General features: G+C 41.2%; 1 protein-coding gene across 1 annotated transcript in view; it reads right to left on the reverse strand.

Moving 5' to 3' along the window:
* Positions 1-11,518, reverse strand: part of LOC125880794 (ras-associating and dilute domain-containing protein-like) — a 41,498-nt gene extending 29,980 nt beyond the window's left edge. The window contains exons 1-5 of the mRNA XM_049563527.1: positions 10,715-11,518; positions 9,571-9,764; positions 7,691-7,865; positions 3,908-4,140; positions 2,506-2,966 (exon numbers count right to left, since the gene is read on the reverse strand). Coding sequence (XP_049419484.1) covers positions 2,506-2,966; positions 3,908-4,140; positions 7,691-7,865; positions 9,571-9,764; positions 10,715-10,842 — 1,191 coding nt within the window. The 5' untranslated portion in view covers positions 10,843-11,518. The remainder of the gene's footprint in view (positions 1-2,505; positions 2,967-3,907; positions 4,141-7,690; positions 7,866-9,570; positions 9,765-10,714) is intronic.
* Between the last annotated feature and the right edge of the window lie 6,282 nt (positions 11,519-17,800).

Consider the following 17,800-nt stretch of genomic DNA (forward strand, 5'->3'; position numbering starts at 1 on the left):
AGTGGCAGGCACAATGTGCAGGGATTATTATGTTTGACATTCCCCTTGTGATGCCCGTCTATTCCAACAGGACAGATTTAACAAGCTGAATTAATTCACAGATAAACTCCCTAAACCTCGTTCACAATAGTATTTTTCGTGGTAGATGATTATATGCTCTTTTTGGGAAAACAACTGTGACGCAGAGTCAAAATCACATCATGTGAGAATTAGCCTCTGTGTGTGTGCATGCCGTTTAAACCATGTGTAATCAGCCAGGAAGCAGTGCCAGGGGTGTCTTTTTCTGTTTCCTGATCAGTGTTTTGACACACGGCTTTTTGACGTACTGTTCAGTGACCTTTCGCGTAATGATTCTCCCTCTGACTCTCTCTTTATCCCGAGATGCTGCAGCCCTGAAGTGTTTGACACCAGTAAAGGGCATAACACAGTACTCCACTGAGCTCTTTGAATGTAATACAATGCACATGTGAACATTTTGTAAAGAACCAAAATCAGCCTGCATGCATGTGAGTCGTTTCTGTAAGAGGTGGTGGAGGTGGAATTCACTGTTTGTTAAAGCTCACCTCTGTTAGCCTATTGTAGCTACACCTGTTGAACTTATCCAGTTTACAATAACAAGGACAGAATATTTGTAATATTTGAAACAATGGGTAAATAATTTTAGGCACAAGTAGTTAAAAACAGCCTCTCATTTCTAACTGACGACTGTTGACTTTAGTGGGGAAAATGATGACTGGCATATTTTTTTCAGCTTTAGTTAGCTAATTAAATTAATGTTAACATCATGAAATGGTTAAAAAGGCCATCTCTGGCTTACTTTTTTTAAAATTTCCACCTTTAAAAACAAGAATCCTGTAAAGTGATTGCATGTACAGTAGCCTACGTATGGCTACATACATGTAATCATGCTAAAAGACTTAAGCTAAAGCTAAAACTACATGTCCCAGGCAAAATATCAGCATCCTCACAGTTAATGATCCAGAAGAAAAAAAATCACAGTGAATCAAGATCACAGTTCTAACATATCCCTGTTTGGTCACATACTTGCATACTATTCAACCAGTACATTTTACTCAGTGTTACAAGAGAAAATGTCTTTTAGGATGACAGCTCTCTGATGTGTCAAATGTCGCGCTATCTCGGCTATCGTTGGCTATCGTTGGCTAGGGCTGCTCAAGTAACTTCCTAAATCTGATAAAGAACTGCTAACGTTAACTAACTAACAGCATCCAGGACAAGCTTTCAAAAAGTGAGAAGATACCATCTGATGAAAACTGAATATGCTGTTCTTGCTGACAATGAATGGGGCTTTTTTAAACATAATCTGTAAGCATTCAAACTAAATTGTATTTGGTTAATGATGCACTCTGTGCCCTGTGGAGAAATGCTGAGTTACTGCTATAACCTGAAGACCCAGCCTTAAAACTTCATCCCCCCATCCTTTCATCCCTCTACCTTCATCCATGCATCCCTAATCCTTCATCTCTTTATCACTTCATAACTCATCCTCTCATGCTTCATCCCTTGACCCTCATTCATTCATATATCATCCTTCATTCATTGACCAGCATCCTCTCATCTCTCACCTCTCATCCTTTTATCCCACATCCCATCATCCCATAATTCTCATCCCTTCATTCTTCCCTCCAGACCTTTACTCCATCATATGTAATAAACTATTTTAAATCTTTATCTTTATTGCCGTGGTCTTTGTTAGTAAAATCATCAGTTATAAAAAAACATGTAAACTGCATTGTTAAGACGGACAAGTGAAGCATTAGCTGGGTAATATCACGTGATTGATTTTACATGGAGCTAAAGTTAATACCAAAATATCTTAAATGTTCGCTGAATGTGCTTTTGTCTGTAAATGAGTCAAAAGAATTCATAAATAGTCTTTTAAAAGTGTAGATGTTTACAGTAAGCTAGCTCTGGCTCCATTAAATTTAATAACGCTAATGCTAACGAAGCACGGCAAGCTTATTGCTAATGTGCTTGGTTTAAAAGGAAAACAACTGATGCTTTGAGATGGCCATCAGAGATGGCAGAGGTATGATCATGTCATCCTATCTGAGTTGTAACAGGTGGTGTGTGTCACATGTTTTATTTCCTAGTTGCTCCAGGAAAGAGGATTAGCGTACTATCGCGCCCACAATTTACATAAGGTATCATGGTGGCTAGGAATAAGGTGGATAGAGAGAAGGCCAGCCAGAGGTAGACAAAACACTTTGTCGTTAGAGTTGACAACAGTTACTTAATTTGTCTACAGTTGACCCAGATTTTGAGAGTAAAATGATTTTAACTGCAGATTGTGTTTTCAGTTTTTTCAACACTGTTATCTTTAGTTGCCAGCTGCCAGCACACCTAACAGAATTTTAAGCTTGGTGACTTGACATTTCTTGCCCAGATGCACCTTGGGATTGTAGTTAACATAAGCTTCGACCAAAACAGCTCCCCCAACTTCCCAACTCTAATGCCGTGTGTGTGTGTGTGTGAATGAGATACCTGTGTGAGGCTGCAGCCTTGCAGCAGCAGCAGGTACGGACAGTCATGAGGAGGGTGAATGGAGTACTGTGTGGTGTTATCGTCGCTGCTTTCCGTCTCCTCCCTCTCTGACTCCTCTCCTTCGCGCTCGCCTCTTGGCCTTGACGGACAGAGGGTCTCTGTTTTGGCCTGCAACCTGCTGTCCCCCTCTGTGGGAACCACAAGGCTATGAATGTGATTCTGTCTGGGGCTTGTTTTCAGGCACTCGTAACTCTGCACTGGAGTTTGATTCAGACTCTCGCTTCGTTCCTTGTGACATGTATCACGATCTGTGTCCTGGTTGGTCTCTGTGTCTGAATCTAACAGGTCCATCTCGCTTTTGCTCCTCCACAGTTTGTGGCCTCGCCCCATGGTCCTCTCTAAGAGGGTGGAGGTCACTCTGGAGCGGCTCTTCTGCAGCTTTCGAGCCTGGGCATTGATTCCTAGTAGGGAGACGAATAAACAAAACAGTTAGAATTGATTAAAAACTGCTGTCAAAAAGCTGAGCTGCTATTTACATGAGTAATGGAACATAGTGATAGGGCAACACCCGTTTTTTTCCTGCAGTAAGGTGAGGTGTTGGTGAGCATGTGTGTGTTCGGTCATTTGTACATCGTGTGTTTGTGCCAGAGTCAACACAGAGAAGCCCCATACAGGAAACAGACCTCAGTGGAAAGACAGACACAGCTCATGGAAAAATAAAAAGTTCACCCACTCAGCAGGCATCCACAAGCTGACACCGATAGAAGGCTATCACAAGCTGCACCATTCATAAAAACAAAACACAAAACTGACACCATGACCACAGCTGTGTCAACCACAGCTGTGGCCTCCAGTAAAAATGACAGTGAGCGGTCCACCCTGCACATTTACAGTGCCATAAAGTGTTTGTGTCCAGCGTCTACAGAACGTTCTGTGTATTATTCTGACACATCATTCTTTGTAAAAATCACTGGATAAGATCATTTGCTGTGTAAAGCTTTTATGGCATTATGTTAAAACAGTAAAGAAAGGGTGTGTCACTGGTAGGAGTTTAATTGAATCACATGGTGTCTGTGATGTTCATCAAATTAAAACTTCTGACTTTTTTAATGGAAGCAAGAAAGAAAAATAGGTCCAAATTTGTAACAGAAATTGAAAAGAAAGGAAAAAAAGGAATCATAGACCTATTAAAATATAGTTTGGTCTGTGTGGCTTGGCTGATTTTCACTGGAAAACCGGCGTGCCAATAAACCACATTTTTACTGTGAGAACTCTAAAACTGGCTTTAATACTGACAATGCTTCATTTAATGGTGCAAACTTTTATTCCAGGACATGCAGACACCCTGAATAAGGACACTGTAAAATGCTGATGACCCCGCGGCTACTGTCAGACACTGTACCAGCAGTGATGGTGTCTTTGTCTTTGGATATCTTCTCCTCTACTGAGCTTCTCCTCTGGATTTCGAACCGTCTCGCCAGGCCTTCTCTAGGTTTCCATAGTGACTGCAGGAGGAGGGGCTTCTCATTGTCGCTCACCACTCGGAACCCTTCCGTCCTCCACCGATGTTCTCCAGTGGAGCCAATGGTGTCGCATAGAACATAGGACTCTGCTTCCTCCTTGCCCAGGCCATACCTAGAGATGAGATTGTCAACATATTATCATCATAATGATAAAACTAGCTGGATAAAATTATTTTAGCACTCCAAAGGTGTGCTTTTGGAAACTCTTGGTTTCTTGCATTGTAAATCACAATTGATAAGACTGTCTATTTAAAGCTCCTATATGTAGGACTTTAAAATTTCAGACATGTCTACTCTTCCATAACCCCAAAGCATCCAACGTAGTGATAATGAACTGGATCTCTTGAAAACAACAGAGAATCAACTACTTCTCACCAACTGGGTGCGGTTACATGATGGCTTCTCATTCAGAATGAAATAAATCTGAATGAAATCATTCGGAATTAAAGTTTTTCCAGGTAGTTTACGGGTCCATGTCATTGGTCCGACAGCCCATTGGTCCGACATCCCATTAGTCCGACGGTCCGCGGTGCTGAACAGCTCCAGGCGGGCGTATTTCTACCTTGATGGTGCGCCACGACACCGGCTCTGGGTCAGCTGGGAAAGGCTTGAGGCAAAGCAGGCTCATGGCTTGTCACTTTCTTTTTCATTTTAACCCACACCATGATCTTTTCCCTAACCCTAACCAAATAGTTTTTGTGCCTAAACCTAACCAGACCTTAACCACAGGGCATCATGATGATTTCGGAACAACAGGACTTCGGAACAATGGGTTTAATATGGTCGGAACAATGGGATGTCAGACCAATCGGCTGTCGGACCAATGGGTAGTTCCTGTAGTTTACATGGGAAATATTCATTCATTGAGGGTTTACATGGGAGATCAGTTTAACCGCCTTTATTTGGGTCTGCGCAAGGTTTGGGGCAGGGAAGGTTTCTGATTGGATAGGGGGCAGGGCAGATGGAAGAAAACACTGTAGTCCTCGCTCCGGATAACAAGATGCTTGACAACGCCATTCTTAGTGCCGTTTTCGGGCTTGTTTTGCTTATATTCTTGAAGCAGCAGTACAACAACAACCTTGTTCTGCTAATGCTTTGTTTATTGAGGAGGAGAAGGGAGGTAGAAGGTCAAACAAAGGAGATAGAGAACCGTGCTGTGGCGAATGGAAACTGGTGAGCACAACAAGTCCGACTGCTCTATCTCAGCCCGTTGCTATGCACGCTGTATACGTCATCGCGCCAGAAGGGCAAGGAAACGAGCAAATATGGCAGCTTGGTCAGTGGCACTATGCTTCGAACTGTAACACTCTAGAGACCTCTCTAGCATCAGTTTCGGACACTGAGGGATGGTGTGTCATTATATGCTTTTTAGATGCTACAGTGTCTTTTAAAAATAAACTTCTGTGTTCTTTGTTTCTGCTACTACTTTAGGTTTTAATACTTGATTAGGTGTAGAAAAAAAGATCATGGTTTGGGTTAAAACAAGTATATTTGTTACGTAAATTCATTACACAAGTAACTTAGCGAGTTTGTCTCGTGACATACTTGATGCGGCGTACGTGATGTGTGTCACGTGCCATTAACTACGTTATGCACCTAAAACAAAAACTTAGCATTGACATTTGGTTTCACAAGGGACACAAACAGCAGTCTCTTTGGTCAATGTTCTGTGTTTGCTTGACCCAACCACCATGGGTTTTCATTTGCGATAACTGAAAGCCTGGTCTGTCCGTTTAAGGATGCTGAAAGGGTGCCTTGTGTGTCTAAATCATGTGCAAAATGCCACTGACCAAGATGTCATATTTGATGCCCTGGGGATAAGAATGGGTTATACTGAGTTCATGACTCTTCTCACGGTGTTCTCACAAATTTCTTGTATGTTTTCCCATGAAAAGCAATGCACAAAATTTGTACATCCCATGTATTTTGAAAGGCTGGGATCATGTGAACCACACGCTAACCGGAGTAAATAAGGAGCAGTCTCGAGCACTTGTAAAGAGGCAGGCTGGGGTGGTGGATGGGTCACAAGAAAATTGACTCTCACCTGGGACTTTCCCCTGAGTTGTGTGTTCAGATCCGTGTAAACCTTGAGTCATTTTAATGTACGTCCTTACCATGTTAAACCTCCATAACTTTACTTGCCTAAAGCTAACCTCCATAACTTTATGTTAATTATGTAACTGTGCGTTAAGAACGTAACATCATTTGTGGGGTGCAAATTCATAGGATATGATACAAAATGTTGTGCACGCATTTTTTCGTAGGATATCACACAAAACATTCTGTGAGAATACGTTGCTCTTCTCTACTTGCACCACTCCTACATTATGTGTTGTCATTTACCATTATCCCATAATTGTGTTGCAGTTTAGTAAAAATGACAGAAAGTCACTTTAAACCTATATAAGTTTATTTTTAACCACTCAGGGGCAACACAACAAGCTGTAAACATAATGTATCAGCAGACAATTGACTATTTACATATCCAGCAGACATGCAGCAACGTTAGCATCATTTCTCTGGCCATCATATAAATATATTAATATTCACTTTTTTAAGCTCTGGTTTGCTCTTAACCAACACTAAATTGGAAATGTCTGGCTCTTTAGCTACAGTGTACTCAATTTTATTCACCGTCTGCTAACAATAGATTTATCAGTGTTTTTTGTTGCCTGCTGCTGCTGGAAGTGAGAGTGATGAGAGCTGTGAGAGTGAACCAAAACAGCAACGTTGTGGACTATTAATGAGCTCAAAAATGCTAAAGTGCTTCACAGAGCTGTGGGGGAACTGCAGAATCGGGTGATAGTCTTTGAGTTTATCACTACATGCAACCTCTCTCACATTATACATAATCATTTGATCCATTATTGATGTAAAATATTTATTATAGCAGCTTTAATATAAAACCCTCCAATATGCAAACATGCTGACTGATAGAGGGATGTTTTCACAGTTTCTTGGAATCGAAGTAACTTCTTATCACATTAGACCTGTACACAGTACAGAAATGAATTTACCCAGAGTTATAATGTTGCTATGTGCTCAATGTATTTGCTAACCCATTACTAAATATGAGATCTAGTAATGATTGAGCTAAATGTCACTGCCATAGCGTAAATTTTCACTGAAGGAAAAGAAAAATGATTTACTCTTTCCTCTACAAGCTGAATACCACTGGTATTAATCATTCCATTATGTTTTTGGCTGAAACATAAGCAACGACTGACAGACATTCACTCTCTGGAGAGGCCGCCTCAGAGCCCCGGCCGACACTGGCTGTCTTTCACACAAATCTGAGGTTTGCTTCAGACCTTTTCAGGCCTATTAAATAAACTATTTGGCACAGGCACACACTGTGTGAACTGTACTGCGATTATGAACGGGTCAGGTCAACTCTGTTCATCTGAAATATACTAATCACAACAACATGAACATGCCCTGCTTTTATCAGCGGCCAAAGTTTTGCGCATCAGGGACTGTTCTGACTGCTTTCATATACACATGATGTAGCACAGAGGTATATTAGAGCAGAGGAAGCATGTGGATGGACATATTTCAACTCACACTTTGTAGACACACAAGGTAATACAAAGCAGACACATATGGCTGGCAGACGCACACACACACACACACACACACACACAGATAGCACATGGCCTTACCGTTCAAGGGCCTCTTTGACAAGCTCTTTAGCACTAGAGTGTGTGGTGGCCAGGACGCTCTTATAGTGAGCTCCCTCACAGATTTCATTTCCAAAGATCTTCAGGATTCCTGGAGCTGTTATCTGATTGGAGAGCTCAGAAGGATCGTCCACTCTTAAAGCGTCTGCAGAGATCACTGCGTGACACGACACAAAAACATAGGGAGGAAGTTTTAGTGCTGGGTCTCAGATGTGGTTCATTAGCATTGTTGGCAGATTTACCATTTACCATAAACCCAGTGAGACAATCATAAAATATACACTATGCCTAAATATGTGCAGTGCACTACTTTGGTAGCTTGTATACAGTAAACCTATGGTCTGTACTAGTAGGAATTTATGGAATATGTACACTGACTGATGTCAGTTGAGCAGTTATCACACTATTATGCATTTGTAACTTGGGCTGGGCAATATATTCATATTATATCAGTACTGTAATATAAGGCTAGATATTATCTTAGAATTTAGATTTCATAATATCTTAAGTGTTGTGTTTTCCTGGGTTTAAAGGCTGCATTACAGTAAAGTGATGTAATTTTCTGAACTTACCAGATTGCTGTAGCTGTTGTATTATTTACCTTTACCCACGCAGTCATTATATCCACATTATGATTATATTTAAAAAATCTCAGTGTGTAAATATTTTGTGAAAGCAACAATAGTCAACCTTTCAATAATGGCTCAGTATTACATATTGAAGTATTTGGTCAAAAATATCACATTTGATTTTCTCGCCCTGCTTTGGGGTATGCAAAACATATTTGAGCTTTATAATGAAGGTAACACAGCCTATTCTGTCTAAATTAGCCTATCAACATTACTAATGAGTCTAAATATATATTAATATGTTCTACCATACGGTGGCTACTCTTTGGTGGGCTATTTATGATTATTTGGTTCTTAAACTTTGCAACACTAGTGATGAAAGTAAACAAATCTGTCCACAAACTACTTGACACTGAAATACAATTTAACACCTGTCACTTGTCTCAGTGATGGTTTTGTTTGTTTACCCTAATTAAAGCCCCAGTCAGATATGTAGCATTGCACTCTCATAAAGTTGGGGAACTCACAAGAGACATTTAAAAAAAAAAAAAAAAAAAGGTCATAATTGAAGCAGCAAAGGGTCTAGAAAGATTCAACTGATAGCATCTTTTGTTGGATTAGACTCTCTATGCCAGTTAGAAACCCACCTCCAAGCCCATGTCCTCACTTACTAATGGAGGCTTCTGTTTTAAATTTGTAGTCTGTACGACTAAACTGAGATCATCCTAATGACATCATCATGGTTATTCAGACAGCTCCTCCAAAACAACATAAGACATCATACAACTGTATTTAAAGACAACTCTTTGTGACCAACAAACAGACCTTAATGTGTAAAATCGGTGGCTTCTTTTAAAGTACACTATGCAGGAAGTGTCAGCTGTTTGTAAACAGTATTACCAGTGAAAGTGAAAGCCAACCCCAGCTTTGCCCACAGTTTTGTCTCATAGTTGCTTTTTTTATGTCACAATGCTTGCTGATTTTTGTAGCTTCCTCTTGGATGCCTGCAGTCTGGCATCTGGTCACTACCCTTTCATAAAGTCCTGCCCTAAACTGTGCCCAGGAACGTCCCGACCACAGTAAAATGAGAAGACAAAAAGAAATACAAGCAGAGAGCAGCATCTCTGCACACACTTCTTGTGGGTCATAATTGAAAATTGAAAGAAATTACTTTTGTCCTTTTATCCTGCATAGCATACCTTTAAAGTAATGTCTTAAAATGAAAGCAGAAATGATTTATTAAAGTTAAAATGACACAGAAATAGAGAGAAATATAAATTCTTTGTTACATACTGCTTTCCTTCCTGGACAGGGAGGACCTGATGCCTGCTGTCAGCGCCATGGAGCCTGAGGTGGAGGTGGGGCCGCGGAGGAAGACACCTGAGAGGCGGTTGGTCTGGCGACGGATGCGGCTCTTGCTGGGCTGTCTGATGGCTGCACCCTCTACTGACCTGCTAGTGGATGAACTGCAAGTGGATGGAGCTGATCTGGTGAACAGAGGACAAGGATGGGGTCCTTGATCAAGACACTGAATCACCTCTGACTTAGACCCCTTGTGAAAAGAGCAGTAAGACAGATAGGAGGGACCAACAGAGCCTCTTCCCATCATGTGAACAAAGGATAGCAGAAGAAGATAGAACACAGTGAGGAACTACAACCGATGCAACAGCAAAGGACAAACTATAAATAAGAAAAGACAAGAAAAAGAAAGTCCTAAGCAGAGGGAGAAAAGTCACACAAAATGAGCAAAACAAATTCTACAAACATGCACTTAAACACCAATGAAGATCACGCCCATAAACCTACATCACGAAGTCCTATCACCACGCTACAATGCAGCTTATATACATACATGTCTGTCTGGAGCACAATGCCGTCCAGTCTCCTTCACCTCTCTCAGCTCTCTCAGAACATTAATGAAATAATGAAGTGTTGTTTTACTTCTGACCAAGCCTGTAAGCTTCTTATCACCGCGGTTCAAAGGTTCTCTGCTGTTACACCACCACTTGGGTAAAAGAGATTTAAGATTTCAGATAATAGTGTTGGTTCAACAGTCTGACGTCTGGTGGTAGGAGTGAAAGTGCCATGATGGAATGTGATGGCACACGTGCACATTACACAGCTGTATTTAGAGGTCAGTGAGTATTTAATAATATTTCCTGTTGTGCTGAAAAAAAAGTGCATTCATTCAGTAATGTATGACTTCAAATGTGCTATGAGGTCAGGTCATTCCATCAAATCATTCTCTGCTCCCCCTTGACTAAATAAAACATTCAACTGTCTGATTTACCCTTAAAACTAGACTGTGTAAGAAGAGAATGGCACATTCTCTTAAAATGAGAAGCAGCAAGGGTGACAAAGATTTTTCCAGTCAACATAGTCCTCATAAATGTCTTAGAATTCATGTCTACAAAGTGTTAAAGCTGCTCATACTCACTGCTGAGAGCCATCACTTGTCTTCCTCCCCAACTTGACAAACCGCCTCTTAGCTGAGGCTGCAGGTAACCCCGGTGGTCTCGGTGGGAGAGAACGCAGCTCCTCAGAGGAAAACTTCATCTGATTCATTCCTGACTGATGGCCTTGGCTGTTCCTGCTCGACTTAAACTGTTCCAGATAATTTGAAACGAACACAACTGGTTCCTATCACGTCCCATGAGCCTGCGATGCACATAGATCGCTCTGCTTCATTCCTGGGATGTTTCATCCAGGACAGGCGTCACAAAGCCGTTCAGCTGCCGCTTCATTTTAGGCACTCCGGAACAGGCGCTGCAGATGTTTCCAGCCCTCATCCAGCTGTTGGGACTGCCGCAGCAGCTGGGCTGTGCAGTCCAACGACGAGTTGCAGCTTTTCTTCACAATGTTTCTGTGACGCTCCACGTTGGATGGGTAAAAGTAGTTGACTGAGAGCAGGTCAGAAAGTGGACAGATCTGAACACTTAACGGGCAGCTGGAGGAGGCAGCTTGTTTCAAATTCACATCGAACCCGCTCTCCAGATGTGCGTCGACAGCGCAACTGTTCGAAGATGCCAAGTGCGCACACCCGCCCACCCACACCAAAACTTTCAAAATAAAATCCTCACAGCAGAACGCATTTCATCATTTCTTTCCAACTCCAAAGCCAATAATCTAATATTTCAACACTGCTCTATTTAATCAAAACTCTTGGTAGAGTTTGCACTTCAGCTCTAATACAAATCAGCCCATGGCAGAGAAACGGTCCTCCTGTGCGACGTGAACCGAGTGAACCAGAGGCGCACACATTGCTGCGCTCATGACTCCATCTTCTGGCTGCGCTGCGCCCAGCTCTGAACTGAGATTACAGGATTTCTGTAAGTAAGGAGCTTACTGTATTATATGCAAGTGACAGAAATGTGTGATCACATATGTCTGACGTCACCGTGTACAATATCAACAGGCTTAAAAAAAGAAAATGAACTGTAGCTGCTGGTTATAAAGCTGTAAATTTACTGTTTTTCTCTAACCTTATTAACATCAGTACTATCAAAAAGCTCCTGCAAAGCCAGCCCAGATACACATAAGCCTACAAATAGCTACTAATGTAAATGTCAGGAATGCCGTAAGTAGGGGAGACTGGGGGAGACCGGGGGCCAGGGGCGCAAATATAGACAGTGCAGCCAGTGTAGTTGCACTGGGGCCCATAAGGGGGGCACTCTCTTCAGAGCACAGAATACTCCCTTACAAGTGATTCAACTTGCCACTTCAGAAATATGCAGGTGTTCAAAAAAGAACTCATGTTAAAGTACAAATATTAGCTGCTATCAAGCATGTGCACACAGACCTCAAAGGGTGCTTGAGCCGCTGTCCTTTTTGCCTCGCAAAGAAAAATGCCGGTTTTTTCCCCCTGTCACGCACAGCCTGCTCTCCCTGCCCTGCCAAACAGATGCTGATTGAAACAAAATATCAGACAGGGAGATGCCCCTCCCATAGCACATCTAACATTACAAGCATTTCTGTTGGTGATAATTGCTTTGCACAAAGATTTAAAAAGCTACATACCAGAGTATGCAGCTAGGTTGTTAGCTAGCTATTTATGACTAGTAGCCTACTTTATCGATTTATATTACATACTGTATTGTGCTAGACCCACTGCCCTTTTCTGCCTTTGAGTCCCGGCCCCTCTATTAGCCTGTGCACGGCCCTGTCTACTATATATGCCCTCGGCAAACCCATCTCTGTCAGTGTTTTTTTTTTGTTTGTTTGTGTAAAGTAGTCAGTAGCAATATATAACATGTTTATATTTTTATTTTATATAACTATAAACTATAAATAAACTCTGAAAAATCTGTTTATGAATAATTTCTTATTTCATTTGTGTGACCTTACTTTCCTTAAGCGAAATCTGTTTAAAAGATATGGACTGTCAAATATTGTATATCTTGGGCACTTGTGGTAACTATGTCCCATTGTGGGGTTGGTTGTCACATACAAGGAGGTTGTCTCTTTGTCAGTTTAATTGGGAAAATAAATAAAGGAAGCAATCTTAAAAATGAACTAGGTTAATTGATAACTCTAAATTGTCCATAGGTGTGAATGTGAGCGTGAATGGTTGTTTGTCTCTATGTGTCAGCCCTGCGATAGTCTGGCGACCTGTCCAGGGTGTACCCTGCCTCTCGCCCAATGTAGCTGGGATAGGCTTCAGCCCCCCCACGACCCTCAAGAGGATGAAGCGGTTAGAAGATGAATGAATGAATGAATGAATCTTAAAAATGAACTTGAAAATTTTCATTGAAAAACAACAACCATTTTTAACAGTGCCCTCTAGGAAGCAAGATCAAACTAATGTGACCACCAACCCCATTCTCACTGCATCCAATAAGTAACTTTCATACCTCAAAATCATTTCTTTGTCAAAAACTTATGCCGAAGTGATCCTGCTCCTTTTCCACAGGCAGAGAGACAATCACACTGAGCGTGTGCAGAGTAGAGCTTGTTTCTGATTGGAGGACTTGAGTGTGTTACAATTGCCCCCCTAACTGTACCCAGTCTCCCCCACACATATTAAATTAAGTTGGACTTTTTGTTCCATTTATCTGGTGGCCACACTCGGCCTAAGTTAGAGAACAAGTTATACATACAAAATTTATGATAAACGCTTAATATAAACGACACTACACTAAAATTTGGACCACCTAGATATTAATCACTTAATATAGGATTTAACAGGTCTTGTAGGTTCATGCAAACTCCACGACTTGTAACTCAGGCTCTCTGCTATCAAATTTTAGTTTCCAAGCCTGAACAAAAATGATGATGATTATCAAGAACCCTAATGACAACATCAGGGATTATCTTACCTTGACAAAGCTTCCTGCAGAGCCACAGGAGACATTATAAAACTGCTTGCACAAGCAGAGTAAGTCAAGTGAGACAAGTAAATAGAGCTTGATGTCTAAAATTGGTAGATTGCCCCAGTAAGTCAAAGTTCGCTCATAGGACTTTTAATTTTTAGCATGTTTTTTTTTATGATGGTGGTGCTACTTTCCTTGATTAAGTAAAGGATAAATACTTATTAGAACTAAGTAGGTAATGCCAATCTTATTGATCTTAATCTTGGCTGTATTATGGTACATCTGCTGCTAACAGGCTTATCAATGCCAACATACAGTATGTACTTATAGTAATACTTGTGCTAATATGGGGCTACTAATGCTACTATGGACAATAGTGGCAATGCTGATACTAAATCTGATGCTAATACTTGAACAAATATTGAGGTAACTTTGACACCTTCCACAGGTTCCCCTACCACTAAAGCTTAAGAGTGTTAATGCCAATAGTAAACACAATCCTGATCCTAAAGCCATATATTGTGTGTGTGCCACAGTTCTCCCAGTTGGCCACTAGATGGTGTTTTTAGCCCTGCAAACACCTGAACCACCTGTGACACACTAAACAGTTTAACAGGAGATGATCTGCTTGCATGCTGTCATTGTTTACAGGAATAATGAAATAAAAAGATTAAAAATGAAACATTAAGTAAAAAGAAAAAGTAAATATAGATCACAGTTTTTTGTAATGATTTTGTTATATTTTAAAGAGCCAGTGTTTTCTATTAAATCATCCTCAAAACTTCTCAGGGCTTTTTTGACTTAAAATGTCAAACTTTCATCCACTTTTTTATTTTATTCCTTTACTTTCTGTGACACGAGTTATTCGAACTCAGCTTTGGGTCACCTGTACAAATCAAACAACAGCCAGTGAGCCACAGGGAAATCCCTCTTGGCCTGCATGGAAAGACAAATGGGATTACAGGTCCTGGGCACTACTTGCATAACGTGACACTGCTGATACCTGAGGACTTGTGACAGCTCCTGCAGTGTAAATACAACACAGGGCTTCCCTCACATGTCATGGCAAGTTCACACTCTGCAGGTCCTCTGCTGGGTGGCTTCATTTATCTGCGCCGCATCGTAGAGGATATCCAGCTAATTACAGAAGCATCTGCCTGTGGGCCAAGGTCAGCTCTTCTTGGAACATAAGAGAACAGAAGGGCTTAACGTCTGGTAATCAGATCCCCTGTTGGACGAGGAGGAGTGGCACCTGCAGCAGGAGGCCCGGAGGCTAATCAAAGCCTTCTCCGTTTCTTTACAGCCCATAGCGCAGGAATTCCAGCACAACAGAATTTCAAGTCAGAGCTGCCTAGGTTGGCTCTGAGAATGTCTCTGTATACAAAGACCTCTTTTACGGCTTGCAGTAAAATGCATTTGTTGTAGATCGGATGACAATTGTATAGTGCTTGACCACATGAAAGTATAGTTGTAAATGGCATTCGTAATTCATGGGAAATGGCGTCCCACAAATGATGTGACGTACTTCATGTTAAGTTATGGAGGCTAGGTTTAGGAAAAGAAACATGATGACAACGTACCTTAAAATAACTCAAAGTTCACCTGGTTTCAGATGGTTCTGAAAACTGGTCTCATGGGAACAAGTCCTGTATTGTTTGACCCATCTACCACTCCAGTGTGCCTGCTTACTGGGAAATTTTTGGCCTTTTTAGTACCTCCTGCTCTACTCCCATCAGTGCATTAGTCACATGATTGCAGCCTTCCCAATTACCTGGGTTAAACATGAGTTACTGGTTCATGATTAAGTGGATTGTATATGAATTGCGGTGAATTAATTTTAGCAGCTATACATACAAACAGTGCTTTAGAACATGCTGAAATGCACCCAAAATTTATTGAAGACAACTTGTGATCTGATTGGCCTGGAGGTGGTCAGGGACGCATTGTGACCACACTGAACACAATTACATTTTCCAATCCACATACAACAACTACATGGGCAGATATATAATTCTGCACAACTATTCCAATTCAGCACGGAAGCAGCAACTGGCCAGTTAGCAAGCTAAGCTGCTAGCAGGAAAACAGGGAGAAAGCTTATTGGATATTCAAGACACTCATGAATGGAGTCATGACGAGACCAAGTCTGCTTTCAGTTTGGTCCGAAGAAAGGATTCAAGCGAAATTTTGCAATTCATATCTCCAAAAGTAGATCAGGAGCCAGAGCCTTCAGCTATCAGGCTCCTCTCCTGTGGAATCATCTTCCTGTTACGGTCCGGGAGGCAGACACCGTCTCCACATTTAAGACTAGACTTAAGACTTTCCTCTTTGATAAAGCTTATAGTTAGGGCTGGCTCAGGCTTGTCCTGTACCAGCCCTTAGTTAGGCTGACTTAGGCCTAGTCTGCCGGAGGACCCCTCTATAATACACCGGGCCCCTTCTCTCCTTCTCTCTCTCTCTCTCTCTCTCTCGTATCCTATTACTGCATCTAGCTAACCCGGCCATTCTGGATGTCACTAACTCGGCTTCTTCTCCGGAGCCTTTGTGCTCCACTGTCTCTCAGATTAACTCATATCACAGCGGTGCCTGGACAGCGTGACGTGTGTGGTTGTGCTGCTGCCGTGGTCCTGCCAGATGCCTCCTGCTGTTGCTGCCATCATTAGTCATTAGTCATACTTCTTCTGTTATTATACACATATGATTATTGTCACACATGTATACTGCCAGGTATTAATACATACTTTCAACATATTGTACCGCAGTAACCAGAACTATAACTATAATATTATTACTTTCAACAATGTTGTTGTAAGATACTGTCATTACCTGCATATCTCTCTCTCGCTCTCTCTCTCTCTCTCCCTCTCTCTCTCTCTCTCTCTCTCTCTCTCTCTCTCTCTCTATGGATTACTGTTAATTTATCATGTTGATCTGTTCTGTACGACATCTATTGCACGTCTGTCCGTCCTGGAAGAGGGATCCCTCCTCAGTTGCTCTTCCTGAGGTTTCTACCGTTTTTTTTCCCCCGTTAAAGGGGTTTTTTTGGGGAGTTTTTCCTTATCCGCTGTGAGGGTCTTAAGGACAGAGGGATGTCGTATGCTGTAAAGCCCTGTGAGGCAAATTGTGATTTGTGATATTGGGCTTTATAAATAAAATTGATTGATTGATTGATTGATATCACAACTGAGCAATTTATTAAGCAATAGCTGAGCAAATGGTGAAAAACTGTGACAACTGTTTGGTTGATTGAGCTTGATAGAGCAATTAAATCTCATTGTGGACATTGGAGGCACATATTAATACCAGGTGTACATGTAAACAGGTTAAATCATATCGAGATACTAGCTGGATATGAAACGCATTTCAATGCAAGGTGTAAAGGGGCTCTCTCCACCAACAGTAGACAAAAGAAATGACATTTCGCCAGAATTGTACTTTATATGATTTCATTTGACAAATAAATAAATCGATGGATTGCTTTATTAAAAACACATCATCTGTTTTGCATTTAAAACCAAAAACAAAGCAATGCACTGTGTATTTCTTACTGCTTCTTCTGTGATTGTCCTGAACTGACTTGTTTGCAGTACAGCACATGGCCTTGGTATTTTGTGTTTATCTAAGAAATCTAATCTGAGGAAGCACTCACACAAGTTAAATATTACTGAGAACTTCAATGCTTAGTATGGCAGATCTACTGTATGTGTTTCAGGCAGATATAACCTTACATAACCTAACATTTCTAAGGGAAAACAAGGACAGCAGAAACTAAATCAGAAGGGCTCTGTTGCTCTCAGTATGCACTCTGGCATCCTCTGTAATATGTTTTAGGTAACATCAAACTGCAGAGACTTTGGTCAAAAAAGGTACATATTTTTTATTTGCAGGGAAATGTGCATCATATTAATATGAGCAGGCAGCGTACATTCAAAGTACCTTTAAAATCAGTTTCATTAGGGCTTTTCAGACAAGGCCTAGTTTGGAATAAATATAACAATCACAATACTACTAGGCTACTACTAATACTACTATTACCACTGCTCCTACTACTATTATTATTACTACTGCTATTACTGCTACTACTACCACTACTATTACTACTTCTACTGCTACTACTAATACTACTACTACTGCTAAGCATACTACATAGTGCCTTGGACACCAAATGTGCTCAGTCTGGCACTGAACAAAGCACTTCATTTGGAGTGTACTGA

This window comes from Epinephelus fuscoguttatus, linkage group LG20 (assembly GCF_011397635.1).
Source record: "Epinephelus fuscoguttatus linkage group LG20, E.fuscoguttatus.final_Chr_v1".
In the NCBI taxonomy this organism is placed as follows: domain Eukaryota; kingdom Metazoa; phylum Chordata; class Actinopteri; order Perciformes; family Serranidae; genus Epinephelus; species Epinephelus fuscoguttatus.